The sequence below is a fragment of the Morone saxatilis genome, unplaced genomic scaffold (assembly GCF_004916995.1).
Source record: "Morone saxatilis isolate NCDOM2014 unplaced genomic scaffold, NCSU_SB_2.0 Contig12, whole genome shotgun sequence".
Classification (NCBI taxonomy): Eukaryota; Metazoa; Chordata; class Actinopteri; family Moronidae; genus Morone; species Morone saxatilis.
The window spans coordinates 10,339,998-10,363,894 of record NW_023339674.1 but is presented as its reverse complement, the minus strand read 5'-3'; the positions used below and the strand labels follow the sequence as shown (position 1 = coordinate 10,363,894).

The 23,897-nt window shown below is 40.5% G+C and overlaps 1 protein-coding gene across 1 annotated transcript in view; it reads right to left on the bottom strand.

Moving 5' to 3' along the window:
* The window catches only part of ptprsa (protein tyrosine phosphatase receptor type Sa), a gene marked incomplete in the record, with an annotated part of 117,012 nt that overhangs the window by 36,627 nt on the left and 56,488 nt on the right, over positions 1-23,897 (bottom strand). Inside the window, 8 exon segments of the mRNA XM_035653519.1 lie at positions 5,586-5,703; positions 6,796-6,822; positions 8,146-8,339; positions 10,040-10,357; positions 17,976-18,120; positions 18,254-18,390; positions 19,215-19,796; positions 20,026-20,295. Of these exon segments, the coding sequence (XP_035509412.1) occupies positions 5,586-5,703; positions 6,796-6,822; positions 8,146-8,339; positions 10,040-10,357; positions 17,976-18,120; positions 18,254-18,390; positions 19,215-19,796; positions 20,026-20,295 (1,791 nt within the window).

Genomic DNA, 23,897 nt, shown 5'->3' with positions numbered 1-23,897 from the left:
ATTTACCATTTTAAATTTAATTTCATGCTTATTCATGAGATTGTGAGACCATTGGTGAGAATATTGGCCATCTCTGAACATTGCCGATTTAAAAAGCTTGCCAACTGGGTCGGCAAACTGGGTCGGCAGCAAATTGGTTAGTCCTGGCAGTGAGAGCTTTAAAAACGCTGAATAAGTTGAATGTAAATTATTAACTCTAGTTTAATGTGCAACATACATTTCATCATTATCTTAAGCAGATTTAGAAAATTACGAATACATTTGCCTTCTTCATCACTATACATTTAAAGTTTGTCAACCATTACACTACATGACTTCAGTTTTTGTAACATCTATTTCAGCTTTTTCCCCCCTTACAAATTGTATCAGTTTGTGTGTATCTTTGTGCATAATGGACTGTGTGTATGCCCATGTATGTGTTTGTGTGTGTGACAGTATAGGCCTTGGTTTGCAGCCAGCTCCAGCTCCTATATCACCATTCCACCTGCACATAAAGCTATTTGGCTTGTTGCCCAGGATGGACTTAAACTAATTTGGAGAAGCTACCATTAGTATGAGGGAAAAGTATTCCCTCCCAGTGGAACAGTATCATTGTGCGTGTGCGTGTCTGTGTACATGTACCTACATATAGTATATATTCCTGCGCCAAGATGCAAGTCTTAATGTGCGCGTAGTAAAAACACAAACACAAAGTAATCCACTCTACACAGTCTCCCTCTGCTCGTATTATTCATTTCCGTTTGCTAATGGTCCTCTTTCTGAAGGCTGTTGCTAGAGGAAGACGGGGATTGGTGGGTGGATGGTGGCTAGTCAGCTGAGCCTTTACCGGTAATGGAAAGGCGGGGGCACTGAGTGCTGCGTGAGACGAATGCTCTTAATACTCCTCAGCTACATACTATAGCTCAGCTTGGTGTCATTTCAAATACCACTCTGCCTTCATGCTCACCGCTAATCAATGAAATAGGATCAGAGATAATGATCCTGTGATGACTCTGTGTGTGACTGTGTTTTCCATTCTAAATTTCTGTGCTTCGATTCTAACCTCAACAGGCTTCCAAATGTATCCATTACAACATTTGTGGCCCTGAAACTATTTCATTATTTGTGCATCTAAAACAGTGGCCTATTGCACACTGGGGGGAAAGATCACGGCTCCTGAAACAGCAGGTTTGTGTTGGTGGGAGGATGGGGGGGTGTTGTTCATAGTTTCTAGAGTGGATGTGTTCGAATAGGTGTGTGTGTGTGGTGCTACAGGGTGATGGGAGAGAGAACAAGGGCATGGTGAGGGGGTAAAAAAATGAAATGAGTGAATGAGGGATGATGAAGGTGACTGGGGACAAGGAGCAATCTGCTGCAAAGAGGGCCCAACAAGGATATGAGGAGGCAGAAATATGTGTGTTAGTGTGTGCGTGTGCGTGCGTCTACATGAGTGATTCCGGGGTTCTTGGACACCTTGATTGTCCCTCTCCTCCTTTCCTCAGTGTTCATCTCTCTCCCCCCAACACTCGCCCTTATTCTTTCTCCCCTTGCACACTGCCCAATCCCCCCTTTCATTTCCTAACCTCCTCCCTCATCCCTCACCCCACCAGCACCTTCACCCCCCTCTCTCTCTCTACATCCATTTCAGGGTGGACCCCGGTTCAATCCCTCCTTGTGGGCCTCCCGGCACGTTTCCCATCAGTCCCCAGTATTAACAGCCTGCTGGTGACACTCACTCAGCCTGATTGAGAAAGGGGTGATCAGGTTTCCTTCTCATTTCCTCCCTCTCTCGTGCACACCACTCATGTGCACACTCACACCAACATATACATATAGCCAAACATATTACCTCCGAACTAGCCTGCAAATGACATGGTGCATCAATGTACTTTTTAATCATCTGTTGCCCCGCATGTAAGGATCTCTGCTTTGAGCTGAACTACTTCACAATAATAAAATTTTTTTCCCTCTGATTAACCTGTGGCTATAGCCTGCCTGTAAAGACTTAACATATCCAGGGACACCGTAGGGGTAAGGTCATTACAAATCCATCGCTCTCTCATCTTTGTTTCCCTCTGCTTTTAATTTAGTCTGCTTACTGAAGGAGTTTATGTGTGTATGTCACATATGGCCTATTTGAAGTGCAAGAAGCATAAGAGAAAGACAGAGAGAAAAGAATGAGTGAGGGACATTACATTGATGGTTTCTCACTGGACCAAAATAACAATCAGGAAGTAACTAAACATGCAATGAGGGGATCAGGGCTGATCTTTCTGTCTGCAGTCAGCACCGGAATAAGTATACATACCTTTTTAAACAAACACACATGCATACCTCAGCATTCTTTGACAGGATGCAACAATTGAAATTATGTGGTTGGAGGGATGGGAGTTTGTAAGCCGTCAATATATTACAAGGGCAGGATACCCTTAATGTCTTTGGTGCCTGTCTTACAACACTGTGAGTTCACTTGAATCCATACCCGATCTGAATTACATTACAATTAATGGATAATGCAAACCACTTTACATAATTACAAACAGCACAAATAACACCTCCAAATGAAATAGTTTCATGTATCCATCTATCACTACCCCATCATTACCTGACAAAATGATACATAGTAAGACTTAAACACTAACTGCCAAAAACAATGCGCTATCAAGTACAGTACTGTATATAATGCACAGTACTGGCAAGAATAGAACTGAAATATTTGATCAATATTACCTTTAATGACCTGGGAATTTAATAATTCTTCAACATTCAGATACCTTTTTCTGCCATTTGGGCCCACCAATACTGTGTGTGTTGCCAATGCAGCTTTAAATTACTATAGGTTTACAGTGCCAACACTGTACTTGGTATTTATAATGTTAATAGTGCTTTTTAATGACATTGTAACTCATTCCACCCTTATTAAGGATCCAAACACACTATAGGCTACCTTCATAACATGTTGTTTCAGTTTGTTTTGAGTTTGTTGATTGGTTAGTTTTTTTTTTTTAAATAGTGGACATTATACAGTATATTTTCCACTTGAACCTGAACATGAAAAGAAGATAAAAATGGATGGTCATTGATTGTTGCAGTGAAAAAACTCCTCAATGTGCAAATGGGATGGGCAAAATAACATTTTCTGACACAAACATTATAATCTTTTGTCAATAAAGACTCCTTTTGGTTCCTTCAAAACACTTGGAATGGCCATGGTTAAGTTTGCTTCTGAAAGCAAGAGTTTGGAAAGTATGAATCATGAAAAGGCACTTTTGAAACCTCGCTTTCATTCAGCAAACAAAGACAGTTCCAGCCACAAAATGGATGTTGTTTGTCTGTGACTCACAAATAGGTGCACAGTTATTCTTGTTTTTATGTCCTACAAAATCCTGAGATAGATTCTGTTGGATACATTCTGATACACCAAATGACCAGAGAAGCTTTTTGGAATGTCTGGAAGATGAAAATACTAGTCCATTTATGTGAATTGACTTATAAGTGGCACGAAAACATACTCTTTTTGTCATCATGTTCTGTATTGATGTTGGTTTTCAGGCCTTTATGTTTCCTAAAAAGAACAAGACTACGACGTCATAGCTTCTAGAGGCAACTGCTCACTTTAAGTGCATGCTTGTGTATGAAAAGAAGATTTTAAGAGCTGTTGCATAAATTGTGTGTGTTTTTAAATTGTATACATGCAAAAGCATTCGTGGTAGAATATAAATTTTTTTTGCATCACACTTTTAAAGTGCACCACTTTATGAATGAGTTTACACAAACATAAACTACATAACGCAGTTTAGCAGAGGACATCATTATCATTAGTTTGTATGGTGAAAAACACAGATGTCAAAACATCATATATATCTGGGTCATCATTTGATTTTGAGGTCCATTTTCAATATGCATTCCATTAAGATCAAAATTAGGATTGATGTTTTTTCTATGTAGCACTAATTTTACATTTACATTTTAAATATTCAGCTAGCAGAGTATAAGAGTGAATTAAAATGAGCAAGTTGTAAAAAGGGCTTGTTGGCACTCTGTTCTATATGTATAAATCAGTGACTTTGTTCAGTTGTTTGTTCACATTGTTTTCAGCCCAAAAAGGCTCTAAAGCGGTCCACTAAGGTTGAGGTTATAACAAAACTGCAACATAATACAAAAGATTTGGGCACCTTTTTGAAAAGTAAGGCATTTTTAATCTCACTGACATCTCATTTAGTCCCCGGAGAACACGAATAAATTCCCTGTTGTTCACTGCCAGATACAAAACCTTTTAAAATTCTATAACCAGTGGGTACCCTGCTATTCACTAGGCCATCCTAAAATCCCTCTGAACTAGAAGGACAACCACTTCACCTCTGAAAAAAAGGCTGCTGAGGGTCGTCTTCTCCCCACCTCTCAGCCCTTCCCCTTTTCTATTTATCTTGGCCCCCTGGCATAAACCATTTCTTTACACTTCAATAATAAAAAAGTAGAGGCTTTCCCTCTGAGGGACAGCCAGAGAGCTCAAGACTGGCATATCAGTCAGCCGGCCCTGAGAGGAGAATGGAGAGTGACAGCACTCACTCAGGCCCCTTTGGCAAGTCCCTGACACCCGTAACACACACACACACCTAGTCAGGATCTGGGAAATTTTCCTATATTTGTGTGTGTGTGTTTGGGTGTCGTGTGTGTATCTATTGGTGTGTTGGTTGGTTTTGTTTTGTTATCATGTGCCACAGTGTGTCTGCATATACAATATATGTGTGATTGGTAGTGGAGACTAGGTATGTATGTAGGCATACAGTATATATAAGTATGTATGCAGTTGTGCAAATATTGACTCTCTGAAGCTTCCCAAAGCTGACTGGCACAGATGCTCACACAAAAGGACGCTCCCAACTTGGCTCAACGTCTTAAATTTTCTCTTCACACTCTCAGGCAGCCAGATCATGCTCATGGTAACTAAGCTGCTAGCTTCCAAACAGGCTCAAGCTGTCTGGTTAAACTGGTGTGCCGACTGGTGGTAACAAGGGAAAAATTGAAGAAGACAAGGCTTTGTAGTGCGCAGGCAAACCAACGACCCTACAGGAGTTTTCAAGCTGTCATAATCTGTCGGAAAAATCTCCAAGTACCTTATACCACCTCTTTGATCTCTAAAATCTGTGGATAGCCTTCTGAACATGATTCAAATGATAAATGCTGCCGTGATAGAAGCAAACATCAACTCAACTGACTGAACTGTTCTTGAATTCAGATATGCCTCAGACTGGTTAATTTGAAAAACATGTCTTAGATTTGTTTGAAAAGTTAAAACCACGTTTTCTGAAGGTCTTAAGATGAGACAAATGTTCCTTTAAGAACGCCGCCAAATGCATTCAATTAAATGTCATGCAATTCTTGCATCGGTACATGTCTGCATTTCTGAATTGTTTTGGATCAGTTAAATGCACCACAGTATGGCTGTAAATGTTAAGTCAGTGTTACTCAAATACATAGATGGAAGCCTAGCAGAAACGGCTGGATGGGAATGATGAGGAACCCTTGAGCAAGGAATCCACTACTTTCACTGCTGCATAAATAAAAGTTCTGTAAACAAAAAAAATATTTTTCGTTGTACTGACCTGCCCCTTTGGTCACCACCAGTTTGGGTTTACTCCGGGCTCCATCCCCCTTGGTGGTGTACGCTGCCACCGTGATGGAGTAAGTGGTGTCTGGTTTGAGTCCTCCAATGACCATTTCCTATGGGAGATAGGGAAGAGACAGGAACAGGGAAATGTCAAAGTGTGTCTTGAATTTTTGATGATTTGAACCCCCTTCATGCAATTCAAACTGCCTTTTGCAGAAAGTTAATCTGAGTGGAGTGTCTCCTGGTCCTTTTTATTAATTTTCGTTTTTCCCCTGCGTAATGGGAGACCATTCCATTAAGTAAATCCGTAGAGTTGCCAAGGTGGAGGAGGGACATTACGTATGTAAATGGATAGTAGCCCCCTTTATTCCTTAAGCAATATTCCAATCAACAACTTAACTTTGTGATAAATGCATGCTGAATACATCCTGCCCATTCGCCGGCAGTTTTTACCTCAGCCATTAAGTTTCCTTGAGTCCTCTTCAAAGAGAGGCTTCCGATCAATTCTAATGAATCTTTCAAGGGAGCAGGTTTGAACGAATGCAGAATGAGGTTTTTAACAGGCTGGTTGGCAGAGGGATGGGAGAGGTCAGTAAAGGTAAATGAGCTATAAGTACTGTCTTGCACTTGAGATGGTATTCACATAATGCAGATGGAGTGGGGTTTCAAATCTGGATTCAAAATATGGGTAGCCTACAAGTTATTGAAAAAAAAATTCTGCAGTTGTGAATGATCATCAGAGATGTGATGATGATTTTACAAGAACGTATGTGAACTTAGGGCGGCACAGTAATTCTAAGGCACCACGGAAAATTATGTAAGATCATGGTTTAAAAAAATCACAAACACACAAAAAAAAAAAAAACACACACCACAAGAGCACAAGACAAAACATACTGTATCAACACACAGCATGACACATGTAGTATTAGCATTCCAGGCACAGTGGGCAGTGGATATTGCATCAGCCACCATTTTGTAGAAGCTGGTTGGCGAAATTTTTTCACATAGTGGCATACGAAGATAGTGAAGAAGCTGGCCAGCCAGACAGCTGAGGTGAGACCTCTGAGCCACTTTGTTATCCAAACTTATTAAATAAAAATGGGAGGGGTTGTGTAAACTGTGCATCCATCTAGGTTGATGCAATACCCACTGTTTATACCCTTTCAGCTACACAAAGCACTCAGGCGAAACTTTGTACTCACATATTCAGCTGTATCGTCCGTTTCCCACTAACCCCCCCCCCGCCAAAGAGGAGAGTGCAGGAGAAAAAGTAATATTTTGTAAAAGAAAGAGAGGAAGAAAAGAAAGGGAAGAAATAGGATTGTGAGAGACGGGGGCATTAGAGGTTCAGGAGCAGAGAGTCAGAAATAGGTCACTGGTTTTGTGAGGTCAGGAGAGAGAGAAGCTGTTTGAAGCTTATGTTATGGGGAGCAGCTGAAACAAGGCTGGGAATTGTAGAGGTCTGCCTATGGGGCCTGGAGCTGTTTAACCATGTTACTGTGCAACTGACAATAAGCTACCTCAGTGTTAAATCATTGATAGCTACAGCCAGTGGTGACCTTGAGATGTAGCTTTTAAGGGTTTAATAATGGTGTTATTTGAACATACTAACAAAACTAATGCCAAGATGGGCTAAATTAAAAATATACTTTTGCTGGGCAGCATTTATTGACTACTGGGCACGTGCTTGGATATTATAATTCAAGGTATTTAAGCTCATTCTACTATTGGATCTGTGGCTCAGCTAAATTCCAAAAATGTAAACGTGACGCTGGTGCATTTGGCCCAAGGACCCTTCATTCATGTGGAAAAAATAGATTTTGATTCATTCTTTCCCAAAATATGTAGCATTGCATACAGCTATTCTTTTCTGTGTTGTTTACTGTATTGCTTCAAGGCTATAATTTCCATTTGGATGATTGCTACTGTGCACAAAAGTCTCACTTTTTGGCAGCATTCCTCCATCATTGTGTTGACAGAAGTTTTGTAAAAAGGAAAAAAAAAAGGCTATTAAAAGGCCTCCATTACAATTCTAGCTGTCAGTGGAGGCTGATTTTTGGTTGAAATGTTTTCATGCCAATTTTATTTTTGCCCCCTTGTCACAGAAAACTATAATCAGCATTTTCTTTCAGTCTTTGCATTTGGTAAAAGCACACAATCAGACATTTCATGGCAGATGTTTCTATAAGACGGGGGTCTAGACATTCCTAATAAAAGTCATGGAGCCAGGAAGAGGGAGGACAAGACAAGTGAAGATTTGATTACAGTTCTTCTTGCGGGTTAAGGGGGAAAAAATACTGCAGCATCCAAGGGAAGAGCACCAATATCTCTTTTCTGTACTCCAACAATATTTGGAAAGCCACAAAGAGAGAAAAAAAAGTTGTCCACTGAGGTCTTAATTATTCCATCAGTGTTACTGTGTTGCTTTAACCCGCTTTATTGATGAAGTCTCTTTGTATCACTACTGAATCAGATTTAAAGGCAGACCTGGGCATATTTAGTGGAATTTACCTTTTTATGACATAACTGATTTGTACTGAGGATGGTCATACCTGGGCATCGGCCAGCATGACGTCCTTGATGAGGGGCAGGCCCCGTGACTCGCCATTTTCCACACGTACATAGTGAACCTGGTAGCCACGGATCTGACCGTGCTGCTTGCCTGGCGTCAGGGAGCGCCACATCACCTTTAGTGCTGTGGAGTTGAGGACCTCCACCTCCACCCGCCTTGGAGGAGCCCCAGGAACTGCGGGTGACGAAAAATAAAAAACATTTTCAAACATTTTGTCATATGTATTACTGAAACATTGTGATTCTGATCTACTATTTTTTAAATTTGAGTGGCAATGTGGAAAATTAGATGTAATATTAGAACAAAAAAAACACACTCCAGCGTCAGTCTTCTTGCAGTACCATATACCCCAACACACATGCACATATTATCACCACATTTTTCTGTCTCCTACATCTTTTCAATACATGTCTTCTGTGTCTCTTTGCCATCAGTGAGAAGCTCTCAGTCATAATGACAGGCCTTTATGGAAGGCCTTGCTTCCAGGCCTTTCGGTGTGCAATGGACTGGCCCTTTCTGAGATGGATGTGCCATTAATAGAACTCTTCCACTCAAACTGCTTCCATTTGCTCATCCACAAACACTTCAAGTCCCCCTTCTTTCCCCCTAAATCACAACCCCATTTCCCCCATCTGCCGCAGGATCATGTACCAATCTTGTTTATTACCAAAATCTTTTCTACCTTTTAGCCCTGGCTCTTACTTCTTTAGCTGGCACTTCTCTGTCACGCGTTATTATCGTAACGACACTGGAAATTTTGTTATAGCTATTGTGTGAAATGGATCGTGGAGGATAGAAGCCAATGTCAGCCATCCATCAATGATTCAGATCTGCTGTGACATGTCCACATCTTTACTTGTCAGTTTATGTATTTTACTGCAACTGCTTCTGTCCTTTGTCATTTAGTTTCTGCTATACAATTTAGCTGTATCATTGTTTTTGTTCTTTTGGGTTTGAGATGTTTTTGTGTATTGGCTTTTCTGTTTTTTTCCAAGCACAATCTACAGTTTTTGTGCCTAAATGGTACACAGTGGTTGCACAGGAAAGTGTATTGAATGAACAGCAGTTCATGTAACCAAAAACCTATTTGTCAATCTACATTTTCTGCATTCTGATACTGTCAATTAAGCATATTTGCTCATTTTCCACAACAGCTTGCTTTATGCCCATACAGTCATGCCCAGTGCACTCACGGTATTTTTGTTTCAGTGGAGCAGGTTAGCCACGTGAGTAGTTACTGAGGACAGTGAGGACGTTATCAATTCTTCTTCAACTACATTTTCAAGTAAGGGACCTGAGTTGCAACCTTAGTGTGCACACACATGCTGGTTTAACCTCCAACTTACTGCTGCCACCATAAATACACTGACAGATATGGCCTTGCCGTGTACAGCACTCATAAATGCTTATGGCTCTCTGCTGAGCAATGGAATACTATTAAAAGCCTACAGACAGAGGCAGGATATGGGATGTGGTAGCTATTATGAATTACATTTGGTTAGTTATGTTTTAATAGCAACTCACTTGATTTCCCAAGTGTGTTATCTATTTTAAGTGTTTTCGTTTCATACGAATGACACAGTTGTATGTGGTCTTGTTACTTATGGTCGTTGGTGAGGATTTTGAAACCATTCTACCAAGACAAAATTTTGTGTATTTAGAAAAATTTACACTGAGTTCTGGAATCTATAGCACTTTTTTGATTTCTTTCTAATGGAATTAAAGAATGGACATGCACATGCACACGCATATAAACAACAATTTCTTCACACAAATATACACCCACTGTTATGGGCACACTTGCTATCAAACTAACAAACAACGTGTTAATTTCTACATTACGTTTAGATTCTACACATTAGAAATTATTGTACCGTCTTCGTCGGTGCGGCAGATAAGGGGCTCGCTCTCAGGGCCTGGCCCAACAGTGAGGGCAGATACGCTGATGCGGTACTGGGTCCACTTCTCCAATCGTTGCAGCAGCACCTGCTTTTCAGTAGCACGGATTATGGGCTCCTCCATGGGTTCCCCGTCGTCACTGCCGCCTTCTGACGGACCCACCACCTGGTAGCGCACCCTATACCCCGCCAGGACACCGTTTTGACTCTCCAAAGGCGGGGGGTGCCAACTTACCAGCAGGCTGGTGGAGCTTGTGCTGCGGCACTTAATGTCTTGAGGGGGGGCTGAGGGCTCTGGTGAGGTGGAAAGGACAGGAAGGAAGGGGGTCGAGGACGAGGAGGAAGGGGAAGGGGGGAAGGTAGGGGTGAAAAACAAAAAAATAAAAAGATGGGAGAGATAAAGAAAATGATAAAAAGGATAAAAAAAACAATAAGAATAATTCAAACCAAAAAATTGCAAAACAAAGACGGAGGCAAAATATGTTTAAAATAAAAATAAAATCATCAAGCAAATGTCAACATAAGAGGCATAAATGGACAATGGCACAAGCTTGTGTAATAATGAATCAAGATGGATACCCTTGTGAGATACCTGTTGCTGGACACGCAGACTTATTTGGTTCTGGAAGTTTAATGTTGTTTTACGTATTACTCCTACTGACGAAACTATGATGGCAAAGTCTGACTTTTTTAAGATGTTATGATCTCCAGCCCTACTTAAAACATAAGAAATGAGTTTGTTCTGTAATGTATTACAATACAGACAGTGGGACACTGTCTTGCTCATGTCATCCTTGTTAAAGGACCAGTCCGTTGGATTTAGTGACATCCAGCGGTTTGCAGGTTGCAGCCAACTGAAACCCCTTGACTCAATCAAGTGTGATAAGATTTGGTGGCTACGAAACTCGCAGGAAACATGAAAGGCCCTATTTAGAGCCAGTGTTTGTTTTGTGTGTTCTGGGCTACAGTAGAAACATGGTGGTTTAACATGGCAGCCCCAATGGAAAAGGATAAAAACTGCAAATTTTAAAGGTAATATTATATATATATATATATATATATTCTATTTCCGCCAATAGATCTCCCTAAATGTTAACTGGATCTTTAAAGCTTTTACCCAACATTATAAACCTAAGATACTTTGATATCCACAATCATGATGTGATTGTGCATTATATTTTGGGGGACTGAGCTGAGGCTTTATTCCTTAACAACTAAAAACTAGCAAACAGGTAAACCTGGCAGTTTTGAGCACTAAAGCCCTAATTTTCCTCTTCAGGGTCTCTGCAATTATTGCAACTACTAAATCACTTGGCTGCCCTCATGAGGATTAATAACACACTGTCATTTCCATAAAGACAGCATAAAAATAAGATGATTATATTTAGAATATGTTAAGTGTTAATGTGCATTTTTAATTCACTGATAAACATTTCTGACAGCCATTTTTTTGCCTTGGGTAGCAAATAGCACCCATCTAACCTTGAACGATGATTAACCAATCCATTGAAAAGGATTTGTAATTTCTGTACCAGAACTTTCAGCCAAATTAGCATAAGCTAAAACAAGTTGTTTTTTCCCAAAGTATAAGCTAGCAGGGAGGTAGTGTAGTCTGTCCTTTTTAATTTGTAACAGTATAAAAGCTTTCCAACACGGTGGCTGTTATTTGTGTCTGAAGTGTTCTTCCAAAACATATTAAAACCTACACATCTGTGAACTTTCTAAATCAAATTCAATGCCTCTCGCTTCTAATCTGTGCCAAGCTCTTACACAGCTTGTGCTCGTCCAGAGAGTGTGCTGTGCAAGGAGTGATAAAACGTTTCACTTCTCATCCAGAGTTTGGTATTATATGGATAAAAGAACATGTATGAAAATATTTCTATCCAAGTCGGGTTTCCTCTATCTCCTACAATGGTTTTGTGTGAGAATATATTCCCTCCATCTTGGTGTGACAAACCCAGTTCATTATTACATTTTGTCTGTTATCTAAGGTAAAAGTAGCACAATAATCAAAAGTAAAATGAAGTACCATCAGAAAAAAAGGCATTCCACACACAGAAACTCAGGAAAAGAACTCAAATAACAAGCAGGATGCTCTCGTTCCAAAACAAAGGCTGAAGAAATAAATTATGAACTGAAGGAGGGTACTGGGAAATGAATTTCTCTGTAACCCAGGTGACTCGAAAGAAAGAACCACAACAACAGTTAAGGTTCAAAATGACAACTCATGAGAAAACATGAAAAAAACAGAATACTTGGCATAAACAAAAAAATAAAAACATTTAACTTCTAAAAAGAACCATAAACCAAGAAAAAGAAATCACAAGCATTGTTTGCATCATACGTACCTGACTCCCACAAATACTAAATTTTAAAGACTTTCTTACCACCAGCACCTGACTACAGAGCGTGCTTACTCTGTAGTCAGTGAACTGCAACACTTTCCCTCTCAGAGAGCATGCCAGAAATTTTGACATCCATCCCCATTTTTGAATCAGTAAATAACCAATCTTAACCCATTAAGAGATAGTTTTGGTCCCCTTTTTCAGTTACTGTGAGGGAGAGAGTTGGCTCTGTGCTGTAGCCAGGGCTGTTTAATACTGTATTCTTTGGGCCGGAGGATCCACAAGACTGTGAGAGGGGAAGCCATAGGGGGAACACTCACTCCCAGGAATATTCTCCTCTCCTGCACTTGGCCATGTACACAAACATCCATCCTTGTTAACAATTAGTTCAAATAAATCCCATTTCATAGCCCTGCGCCTTTGTATCTTCATAAAACTTGCTGCCATTTTGCGATTGCCAAGACACAATAATAGAGGAAGCAAGACGAAAAGCTTGTATTGCTGATTTCATAAAAGTTTAATGACAGTGTTCTGACTGCAGTGTCACTTTGGGTAGAACAGCTTACAAAAAGGAAAATAAAAAACAGTGGTTTTAACAGAAAGGCCTACTCCCAGTGAAGACTGAATGTTCTAGCACAGAACAAATGGGACAGGACTTCAGCCACAGTTCCCAAACCCTTCTCTGTGTCCAATGGGCTTATTTACTTACGGTCTTACTGGATTTTGAGCCTTTCAGCTTCTTTCCTCCACTCATATTGTATTTGCAAACTCTCCACATCAAGAATGATTGCTCAGTTTTCAATCTTTGTGGTGTGGAAAAGGCTGTGAATCTGACAGGGGCCAGGCTATCACAGTGCACAGGCATCCTCAAGCCTGATAAAGGTTTAAGACTGGCCGGGGCACAGCTTTAATAAAGTGCATATCCCATGAAGGCCAGTGGTAGGATTATGGATAGTAGAACTATACAACAACAAAAGAAGAAACTCAGCTAATGCTTCACTTGAGGTTCTTTTGAAGCTTCCCTGAAAGAGTTTCCTAAATACTATTTGACAAATAATTAGTCATGTCTGCATTCATATCCTTCTCTTTCACTTTTAAGTCTGTTGTGATATGACTAAGAGCTCTGGGTATAAAGTCTGCAATGTCAAGTACTGGTGGCATACCTAATCATTATGACTACCTTCAGATTAAATTTGCTTTTAGTGCAATATTTTCAGTGGGTATAAATTACACACATTAATGCTAACAGTTTAGCTACGCAGGCCAGTACTCAATGCGTGTCAACTCTTTAAATGACATAGATTGCCAATGCTTTTGCTATCAGAGTATAAGCACATGTCAGAATTTGAATTTGTATTTTCATCAGAAGCCTCGAATGACATTATGTTCATATTTGTAGATCATTATGGAATTAATCCCCCTTGATGCCAAATGGCCGTGCTGTGGCTCACACAAATATTCCAATATATCTAAAAACCTCCTGCAATTACAGTAAGTGGGAGGGCTAAACTGCTTGTTTGGCTAAATACAGAGGATTTAGAATCTGCCACTTTAATTTGAGAGATAGCACTTGACTGGCTACTGGCAGGTTCTAGGTATAATCTAAATGTGTAACAAAGCCTGACAATCCAGGGGCCTGGCTCATAGCTCATCGCAAAGCATGAAATTAATTCTGACGCTATGAAATGGGATTCTTATCTGCCATTCTGGGGCCCTGAAGTCCCCTAAAACCCACTCCCAGGGTCCGTCTTAGGTCCTGTTAGCATGCCTTGAAATCGGGTAGCAGCTAGAGGGATGCTGGGAGCCCTCCCAGCTCTCAGGTTGTGGACCCACTCCGGCCACGTCTGAACGTTCTCACAAAAATGGTCTATCAACCTGGTCTGACTATGGCAGCATACCCTAAGAGGCCTTGCTTCTGAATGGGGATTACTGTTGCCAGTAACATCTCGTGTATTTATTTCACCCTGGTGTAATATTGACAAAGACAAGCCAATGAAACAATTTTGGTGTTCTCTGATTTGGCGTCACTCATGCTGGAGCAAATAAGGACTAAGATCCAGGAGAATTTTCCATTTTTCTGCAGTGACTTTACGAGTTGTTGGCAAAGTGGTCCCCATGACAATAGCCCCTGGTAATGCTGTTTGGACTGAGAACAAACTTCAACAATCTGCGAACATTTTGTACCACAGATAATGGACAACAAAGCAAACAGGGGAATCATGTTGTCTGTCTTTCTTTGTACTTAGTGGAAAAGGGTTTCAGTCTGCCAGATAACACTTTGGGTTTAAATCCAGGTGGAAATGCTTCTGTAGGGCTGTAAGCAGAGCATGGAACTAACAATGCCAAAAGTCAATGAAGCAATATTTAAACTGTATGCATCATCACTCTGTAATGTGCTTTGGATAAAAGAGTCCAGCTGAGTATGAACAGCTACTGTATGTGGCTCATTATAGTGTAGTGTAGACTATTTTACTGTACTGCATATGTGGGGGGCATGTCTTAGTGTGTGTTTGCATGTGTGCCACACCCATAGTGAATGTATAGTACTTGGGAGTCTGGCACAAACAGGATATTTTGTTTGTGTTTGTGTGAAACTGCACAAAAGCCTGCAATCAGTAGTCATCTAACAATTGTGCTAGTTTATTTCCCTTCCCAAAAGGCTGGCAGTTTTAACTATCTACACTGCACTAAGATGGGGACTTAATACAAGCTATATATGTCACAAGGCTCTTCACTGACTTGGATTCACAGAGATGCTGCTATTCCTGGCCTGTACGAGGAGCCAAACTGCAGAGATGTCAGTTTAATATTTACCGTGTCATGTATAAAGACTGCTTACTCTATCCTTACGACTCTATGTTGGTGTTTCAGAAAAAATAGCAAAAAAATGGATGAATGTTAATTGGATGAATACGTGAATGTCTCTGACAGGTCTTTGAGAAGGTTATGGCAGACTGAATCCCTAAACCACACAATCACTTACCTCAAAGCATCCAAAAGATCAAGTTATTTATTGTGTTGTGTTGTGGGAAATCGTTTTCTTTCTCTGACTTAGTCTGTGATTTTTCTAACCTCAGCAGTGAGAAATTAATGGATGTATCTTACACTTGCTTGAGCAGGGACTCTTTATAAAAGCATAAAAAAAATTGGCTGAGAACAACTGGTAACAATGAGGCCTAGGGTGGAACCATAGAAATAGTATGGATAGAAAAGGTAAAGATGACGGTTGACCTTCAAATGACAGCCAAAGAGTATTTGATAACCATGTAATGGAAATGAGCACTTATGTGGGACACAAGATTAACAAAGTTGACTACTGCTCAAAATATAAATTGACACTAATTTCCAGGTCAGTAGTATCAAATTTCTGTGGTGGGCAGGCAGATCCCATCATCAACCAACTGTTATCCTTTCTATCCACAGTAATTGTATGGCCGAGGCAGCTGAAAAGAAAGAGTCCCATGTCATAAGCAGAGACTTAAGAAAAGCCATCATTTAAACTTATTCTCCCCCGTATTTGCTCAACGGGCAGGGGTCAGTGCTGTCTGTACATGCTGCTCTGCTTGCTGCGCTGTAGTTGCTTGTGGCTGTGGTGAAACCCAACAGAAAGAAGAAAATAGCAACAAGCTACTGTTTGGAGTGATGTCAAACCAATATTATTTTGGATAACCCAGAAAGTGTTAGAAATTAATAAATAAATAAAAATCTAACTCAAAACTTTTTTTCAAAAGACTCAACATAAAAGGAAGAGGACACAAAGTGAGCAAGGAGATGTCAAGCCATTCCAAGGAGAGCTTTTGTTTCATTGCACAAGGGAACAAGTGGCAAAGAGAGAAACAGAGCTGGAGTAGGGTGATGTAACAGGAAGAGAGGAGTGTATCCAATCCAATCAGCTTGCGGTTTACCGGTCAAGAACAAATGCAAAAACAGAGGTAAGGAAATCACGAACACACATCGACAGGTGAAGATGTGCACAGACACTCGAGAGACGCCGAGACAGAAATGGGACTGGATGAACATAAATTATTTTCATGCCTGGACTGATCAAAGATCAATGGTGCAATTCTCAACAGCACCCCCAGTGGACAGGAGTGAATGTTGCATGCAACTGGCGCTCTCCTCAGTGACTCTGCACTGTCTGTGTAGCTCTACTGCCCAGGCAGTAACAAAAAGAACTGTGAAGTGGTTGTTCCAAAGCCCCCACAGCCCAGATGTGGGGGGTACAGCCAACAAGTTGCACTAGTAGAAACAGAAAATGTGTTAAAAGAAGTCTACTCCCACCGCCATGGCTCTCCTATGTCCCAGTAATAGTCCTCTGGTTTAAACCTCATAGCATCCATCAAGCCAGTTTATTAACAAAAAGGTGGCCACTCGGAAAATTAATGTATATGTATCTTTGATTTTCTATATCCTGTATCATCAGAGATGATAGAGACTAGCTCAGATCTCCTAATGCCGAAAACCGAGCTATATTGTCAAAATTCTTTACCATACATGTATTAAATGTCAATACACAACATCATTGTTAATCTTTGTGTGCTGTGTAAATCCAAAACAAATGAATTTCATAGCCTTGATCATCCTGTCATCCCAGACCTACTAGGACAGGGTATTTGATTGGATAAGCTGTATGCATTTTCTTTCTCTACAGCTTGCATTACAGTGAGCTATAATATCACTCCTGTTATTTTTAGCTGGTTGGTTTAAATAATTCAGTTGTGTTCCGGCCATCTGTAAAGTAAAATAATCAGTGCAGAACTGATACTGGAATAAATTCAGGGGATTGGTGATGTGAGTACTTTTAGTTACTGCTGATTGTTTTTCTTTGATGACTAAACTCAACCACAAAGTTCCCGTCCACAGTCTCAATACAGTTCATATGAGAGCCTTGGCGGTCGTAGAGAAGAACTGACATTTTTTGTGTCTCTGTCACATGAGAGAAAGTGCACTTGCTGTTGACAAAGGAAAATTAAATATGAACAAAAGTGAAAGGGAAATAAAGAAACTCCCCAAATTGTCGGTCCATGTAGGCTAGATTTGTTTGACAGTGTTGGGTACACTCACACATATTTGGCACCAGAGCCAAGTAAGGACATAAGGTCATTCTAAAATTAAATGGTTGTAAAACACTCTGCCTAAAAAAAACTTGACAAAACAAACCAGTTATAGTGCAAATGTCACTGTACATTAGGTAGAAAATACCAAAGTCACATTGTTATATTGAGGTCAACAAAATCAAGCAAAAAAATCAAAACACATATTTTAGGAAGAATTCAACAACACATGAGTTAAGTCAGTTTGTTATGTAGTTCATCATTTCTGAATCAGCTTTGAACCCTGATTATGTCTAAGATAAACACAGTCATAGTTCAAAGGTGATGATGCAGACAACAGAGAAAATGAAGTTTTCAAGTTTCAGTTAAAAGAAAAAGCACGCAACCTCATAGAATTCACTTAAGTTAAGGCATAAAATCAATCAATCAATCAACTGCTTTACTGAGGAAAATCCCTTTGTTATCCAACCCACAAAGAGAACAGGAGGGAAGACTGAATAAAAGGCTACATACTGGCTTGCAAGGTCTTCTCTGATATGTCATTGGTGAAGGCTCCGATGCCTTTGCTAGAGATGGCTGCCAGGGAGAAGTGGTACTCTGTGTTTGGGCGGAGACCTTCCACAACATAGGAAGATGCGGGTGCAAATGTTTTCTTCATCTGTTGAAAGAGAGTAAAGTTATCTGATTTGAAAAGGTTGTACAAAAATCGAATGTTGGATCATTAGGAGATGATGTCCAATTCTCAGTGCAATAGGGAACTGAGATACGAAATTAAACACTGAAATTCTTGCCTCGGTGCCCAGATTGCGGTCCATGTAGCGAAGTTCATAATTTATAATGCCTTCTTTCTCATAGGCAGGCTCCCAGGTCAGTTCAATGCTGGTGTCAGACACAGCACCAACCTGGAATTTGGATGGCTGACCTGGAACTGAAGGACACGGGAGAGGACACTGTTATAGGACATGTTACTAGAAATTAGTAAAGACATGGACATTACTGTTATACACATTAGAGGAGTACCATCGTATTACCATTGGAAAAAAAAATGTTATAGTATTACCCACTGACATCTTGAGCATAATAAGATTTGGCATAAAATGACCAAGGATTAGGGGGGATTAAATTGAGAGAAAAATTGTTGTGAAGTAAAAAAGGTTGTGCACCAGTGACAATCAGGGTCCAGTTGTGCTCTACTTTCTATTTTGTGGGGTCTCTAAAGTTGGACGTGCTTCCTTGCCCTAGCATGGATGGAGTGATTTCGCTTGGCTCTGAAGCTGATCCTGGTGAGTTCTTAGATGTTGGTTCTTTCTCAAATTTGGCTGTTTTTTTTGGACTGCCATGATCAAACAGACTTTTGTCATCATTTGCAGAGTCCGCAGATGTGTGGGTGAACCTTGCACAGCAGGGGAGAAAACTTGTCTCTTTGGTAGCAGGCACAGTCTGTGTAAAGTTTCAGAAAATGTGCTGCTGATGCATAAAACAGCTGAAGACGTTCTTCATTGGTTGTCAAAGTTTTCCTTGTTTTTTTTCTTAACCGAAAGGCTTTAGAACAGGTGTAGCATTAACCGTATTTCTGCATAATTTATTTTAAACTCACCTAACTTGATTTCAACAATATTTGAACATTACATAGGTTCCTACTGTATGCAGAATTGAAGAATGTGACATTCAATAAAAGCAGTGGACGAAAGGAATATCTCAAAACTTTAACACCAATAACCAAGTTGACAACATCAGTTTTTATATCCTTACCTCCTTGCAGTACTTTGACATGGATGGGCTCTGAGAAGGGTCCATCTCCTACAGAAGTGAATGCTAGGACTTTGATTGTGTATGTCTCTTGAGGAACCAGGCTCTGGATAGTTGTGATGATGCTGTCCTGGACATTATGGATCTGCCAGACGCTCATTGGCAGGGAGTCATCCATAGTGTAATAAACACGGTAGCCCTTGATCTGTCCATTGGGCTCCTCTGGCTCTTCCCAGCGTACCATCATGGTGTTTTGAGATATGATCTGGGCCTGGATGTTTCGTGGTGGACTGGCAGGGGCCTGTTCACCAGTCCGGGTTTCTACTGGCTCACTGGGAGGACCCTGGCCGATTGTGTTGACAGCTGAGACACGGATTTCATACTCTGTGTTGGGGTAGAGGCCACCAATGCTGTAACGTGTAGTGGTGATGTCGTCCACTGTCTCATATTTGCTGTCTGGAGACTTGGCCCTGTACTGGATGATATAGTAAGTCACAGGGTCTGGGTTGCCTGAGTCCCAGGTGATGGTCACACTGGTGGCAGTGGTTTCAGTAACCACAGGGGTACCTGGGGGCTTGGGGAGAGCTGTTATGGTGACAAAACAGGGAGGAAAGAGGAGGCAGTCATTTATCATCATAGTGACTGATTGAAGAACAAGAAGCAGAAAAGGAAAAAAACCTGGAAATTTCTTTACAATGCCCCAAGAACATTATAGCTATACACATTGCAACTGAATTTTTCTGCACATTTCCAACTTAACTGATGTTAATCTTCTTCATAAGTACCCTTCTTCACAAGCACAGTTATCTCTTACATTTGACAGTGATCTGCGCCACAGCTTCAATGATGCCAAGGCTGCTCATGGCCACGCAGGTGTAGTTGGCTGACTCACGAACACTACTCAGTTCGAGAACGTTCCTGCCCACTGGCATCTCATCCTCCGGTGTCAAATCCTCTGAGTTCAGCATCCACTTGACGTAAGGCATGGGCGACCCCACTGCCACGCATGTTATGTTCACACTGCCACCGGGCATGATTTCCTGACTCGTTGGTGGAATCGAGAAGCGAGGAGGCACCCGCCGGACTGGGAGAAGGCATGAGGAAGGGGAGAGGATGACAAAAGAGGGCAAGGGAGTCAAAAAAAGAGAAAAAGAGAGGTAACAAGAGAGGCAGATGAAAATGGACCCTTCTCAAGGAATAATTTACACAAAATGTTCAACATGTTAAATGTGAACTGAAACACAATATAAAAGAAGTAGACTTTTCAAAACATAAAAATATACAAATAATGAGAAGGAACTAAACTAACAGAACTGCTTCAACAACAATGTAGATTAACAATAAAGCAACGATTCATAGCAACAAGGTTCCATTGACCAATATTTGACCCATCACAGCACAATTAAAGACACAAAAATCTATTACGAGTTTCTCATCTTTGGAACTGAGCTGCTGACATATATACGACTACGACATAACCTGATCACCAAGTATGAAGGTGTGTAGTAAAGGCCATGTGATAATGCTATCACATAAGGCCAACATGGCAACCTGGAACTTCCTGTCCTCTCAGGCACTCATGCCAAACAGGAAGTAGGCCATTACAGGCTTCTCCCACAGTACAGGAAGTGTAGGGTTACTGGGCTATTGACCATCTCTACAAGGTCTCTAAACACAATCTAGCGTAGGTTTGCACTTAACACCTGTCTCTTCTGCCTAGATATCTTAAAGATGAGAAACTTTAATCAGATTTTTGTGGTTTAGGGTAGATCCACTGGACAAAGCCTTATTAAGATCTGACACGGTTCCATTGATAGATGCAGCTATCAGTTTCACAGACAGCATGCATAAATAGACCGAAGTAAATTAAGGAGTAAATGATAACAAAATCAGATATAAAAATTGAGATAAAATGCATAGAGGAATATAACTGAAGGGTCGCTAGCATGCCCAGACAAAAGACGATTGGAGAGGAAAGATAGAAATACAAGATAGAGGATAAAGCATTTGAGGAGAGGATAGAAAGAAAGGGAACAGAGGAGCAGAGTGACAGAGGAAGAAAAAGAGAGGGGAAGGTTTGGAGGAGGGTGAAGGGGGGGTAACCCGCTTCAATGCAGTGTAAACTTTGTTTTTCTCCAGCAAATGTGACAAAATGTGATGGTGGCACATTGTCACATCGCAGTCCCAGTTAACACAAAATAAGTATTGAGGAACAAGGTGTGTGCCTAGAAATACATACAGTAGTTGTAGCTAGAGAGTCTACTATCACAGAGTGTTGGAGTCAAGAAACAGAACTGGATCAACAGGGAGTAGAAATCCAGAGAACGAGAACAAGAGATAGAGAGAAAGTGAAAGATAGGGGTAGATGAATAGGGGCAGAATGACAGCTAAGAGAGGGAGACAGGGAGGAGCTCAAAACTCATGGATAGGAGTTGAGTGGAAGGAGGTTGATAATGAGTCTGAGGTGCAGAGGAAGGGCGCGAAAGGTACTGTGTACTTGCATGTGTGTATGTGTATATACATAGATGTATATAATTATATTTTGCTTTGGTATAGGCATGAGTGTGCGTGTGTACAGTATGCAAGAGTTAGAGAGTGAAAGAGTATGAGTTAGCAAAAACACTGTGTTCATGAGAGGCATCCCAGCAAGCACTTGACAAGTAATGTCATGCAAGAGGTGGCCTAGCTCAACACTAAATAAGCACAAAATGTTATATAATGCATGGTTTTCCTTTCTTATAAAATGAAAGTAAGCACATTAGTATTTGTTTTGGCTGCCTACAAGCTGAGTTGGAGAATTGCCTATATTGCTATTTGGTTGAACTTCCTTCATACATAATCAGAGTGATGGAAAACCCTCTTGTGGTACATTAAAAAGTGAACATTAAGACTGAACAAAAAGTTTCACCAAAAATATACAGGCAACAGCTATGGGCTACTACAGAGTTCTATAACTTTCATGTATCACTATATTTTCAACATATTTTCAGATGCAAACCAAAGTATCTACATCTATTTAAGGTCAAAATGTTTGTTGGGATGCAAAGAAGGTCAAAGAGAGAGAAGCAAAGTATTGCAGATGTTGAAGTAAAAAATGATGAACTAAATGGAAGAGCTGACTTAGAGACAGACAGATAGACAAGACAGGAAAGACAGGGACGAGAGACAAGACACGAGGCAGAACAAAACAGACTCAAGCAGCAAGACAGCAGACAAGAAGACAGACAGAGGGAGACGGGCAGACAGACAGTGACGGATGGGCACGCAGACATACTGTACAGTACGCAAAGGGGTAGGAGAGGGGGGGTTGGGTTGTCGGAGAAAGGGAAGGAGGAGGAGGAGGGCATAAGTGGGGGATAGAATAAGGAGACTGTGATTCTAAATCAAAACAAAATAAATAAAGACCATGGCTCAAAGTGGGTTTGGAGGTCTCACACACTGGGGCTTAAAATCAAGAACAAACTACACCTCCCCTCCTTAAACATTGCACCTTAATGCAAATGTAACTTGGGAAGTCTTGGGGTGGGTGTATGTGATGTGTGTGTTGGGTGGGATGGAGGGGGAGATTCGGGGGGCGGGGGGTGGGGTGAGGCGGGGCATCAAAGATAGGTAGCATTCCAAAATACACCGTGTCGATCCAAATGGGATTCATATGATCGTTGCATGGGACAGTTTGACTTTATCCAACAAATTAAGGGCACAAATATCACTTACAAACACGAGGGAATTTTTAACTAAGAACTGACATTTACTGACCTGAGGACCAAAGTAATCACTAAAATAAACAAAGAGTATGTTCATGTGTAGTCTGTAGAGGCCAAGTATGCTAATAAATAAAAGCAAGCTACCACTATGTGCAACATCCAAATGGTAAAGACAAATCTACTGTTACTGGCTTTTAACAGCCATGTCATATTTAGTAATAAAAAACACAGCATTCTGCTTTATGTGTAAAAATTTTAAAAAAACATTAATAGTCAACTGTAGTTAGAGGCTGAATCAAACGTGGATGGAGACCTTCGGCAGCCACAGTTGGGCTTTTGATTTATCCTCTTCTGTGCTACTCTACATGCATCCTCTCCGTCCTGTAATTTACTGTCAATGTCAATTACGTTACTACCTTGGACGAAACACGACCTGACCTCGAAAGCAAAAAGTTCATCACTGACCTTTGAGGAAATGCTCTTTTGTGGTACTCCAAAATCACAAACTGATTTGGCATAAAATGTACCAAGAAAAAATGAACAATAGCAGATTCAAAGAGTATTCTGTGAATCTATGAAGCCAAATCTTCATAGATTACATTTGAAGTAATCATTAGAATCAAACAACTCTTTAAAAAATCAGTTGTAAAACATATCAAAGAATCAAAACCTGTTCTGCCTGTAAAAACTAACCTGAATGTAAAAAAAAATAAATTAAACAATGGGGCGCATAACCTTTTGGTTAAGATATCATGCTTTGTCTAATCATGTATAATTGGATAATTAGGAAGTCTAAAGGAGAGATATTCTAAAAAACATGTTTGATGAAAAACGGCAAAAAAGCCCATCATTTAGGGAGAGAAAATATATATATCTGCATTCTAATTTGTCAAAAAATGCCTAACGAAACAACAAAGGTGAAAGGGCAGCCCATTCCTCACACGGACATGCATGGGTGTGGCTATGGCATGAGTGACATATA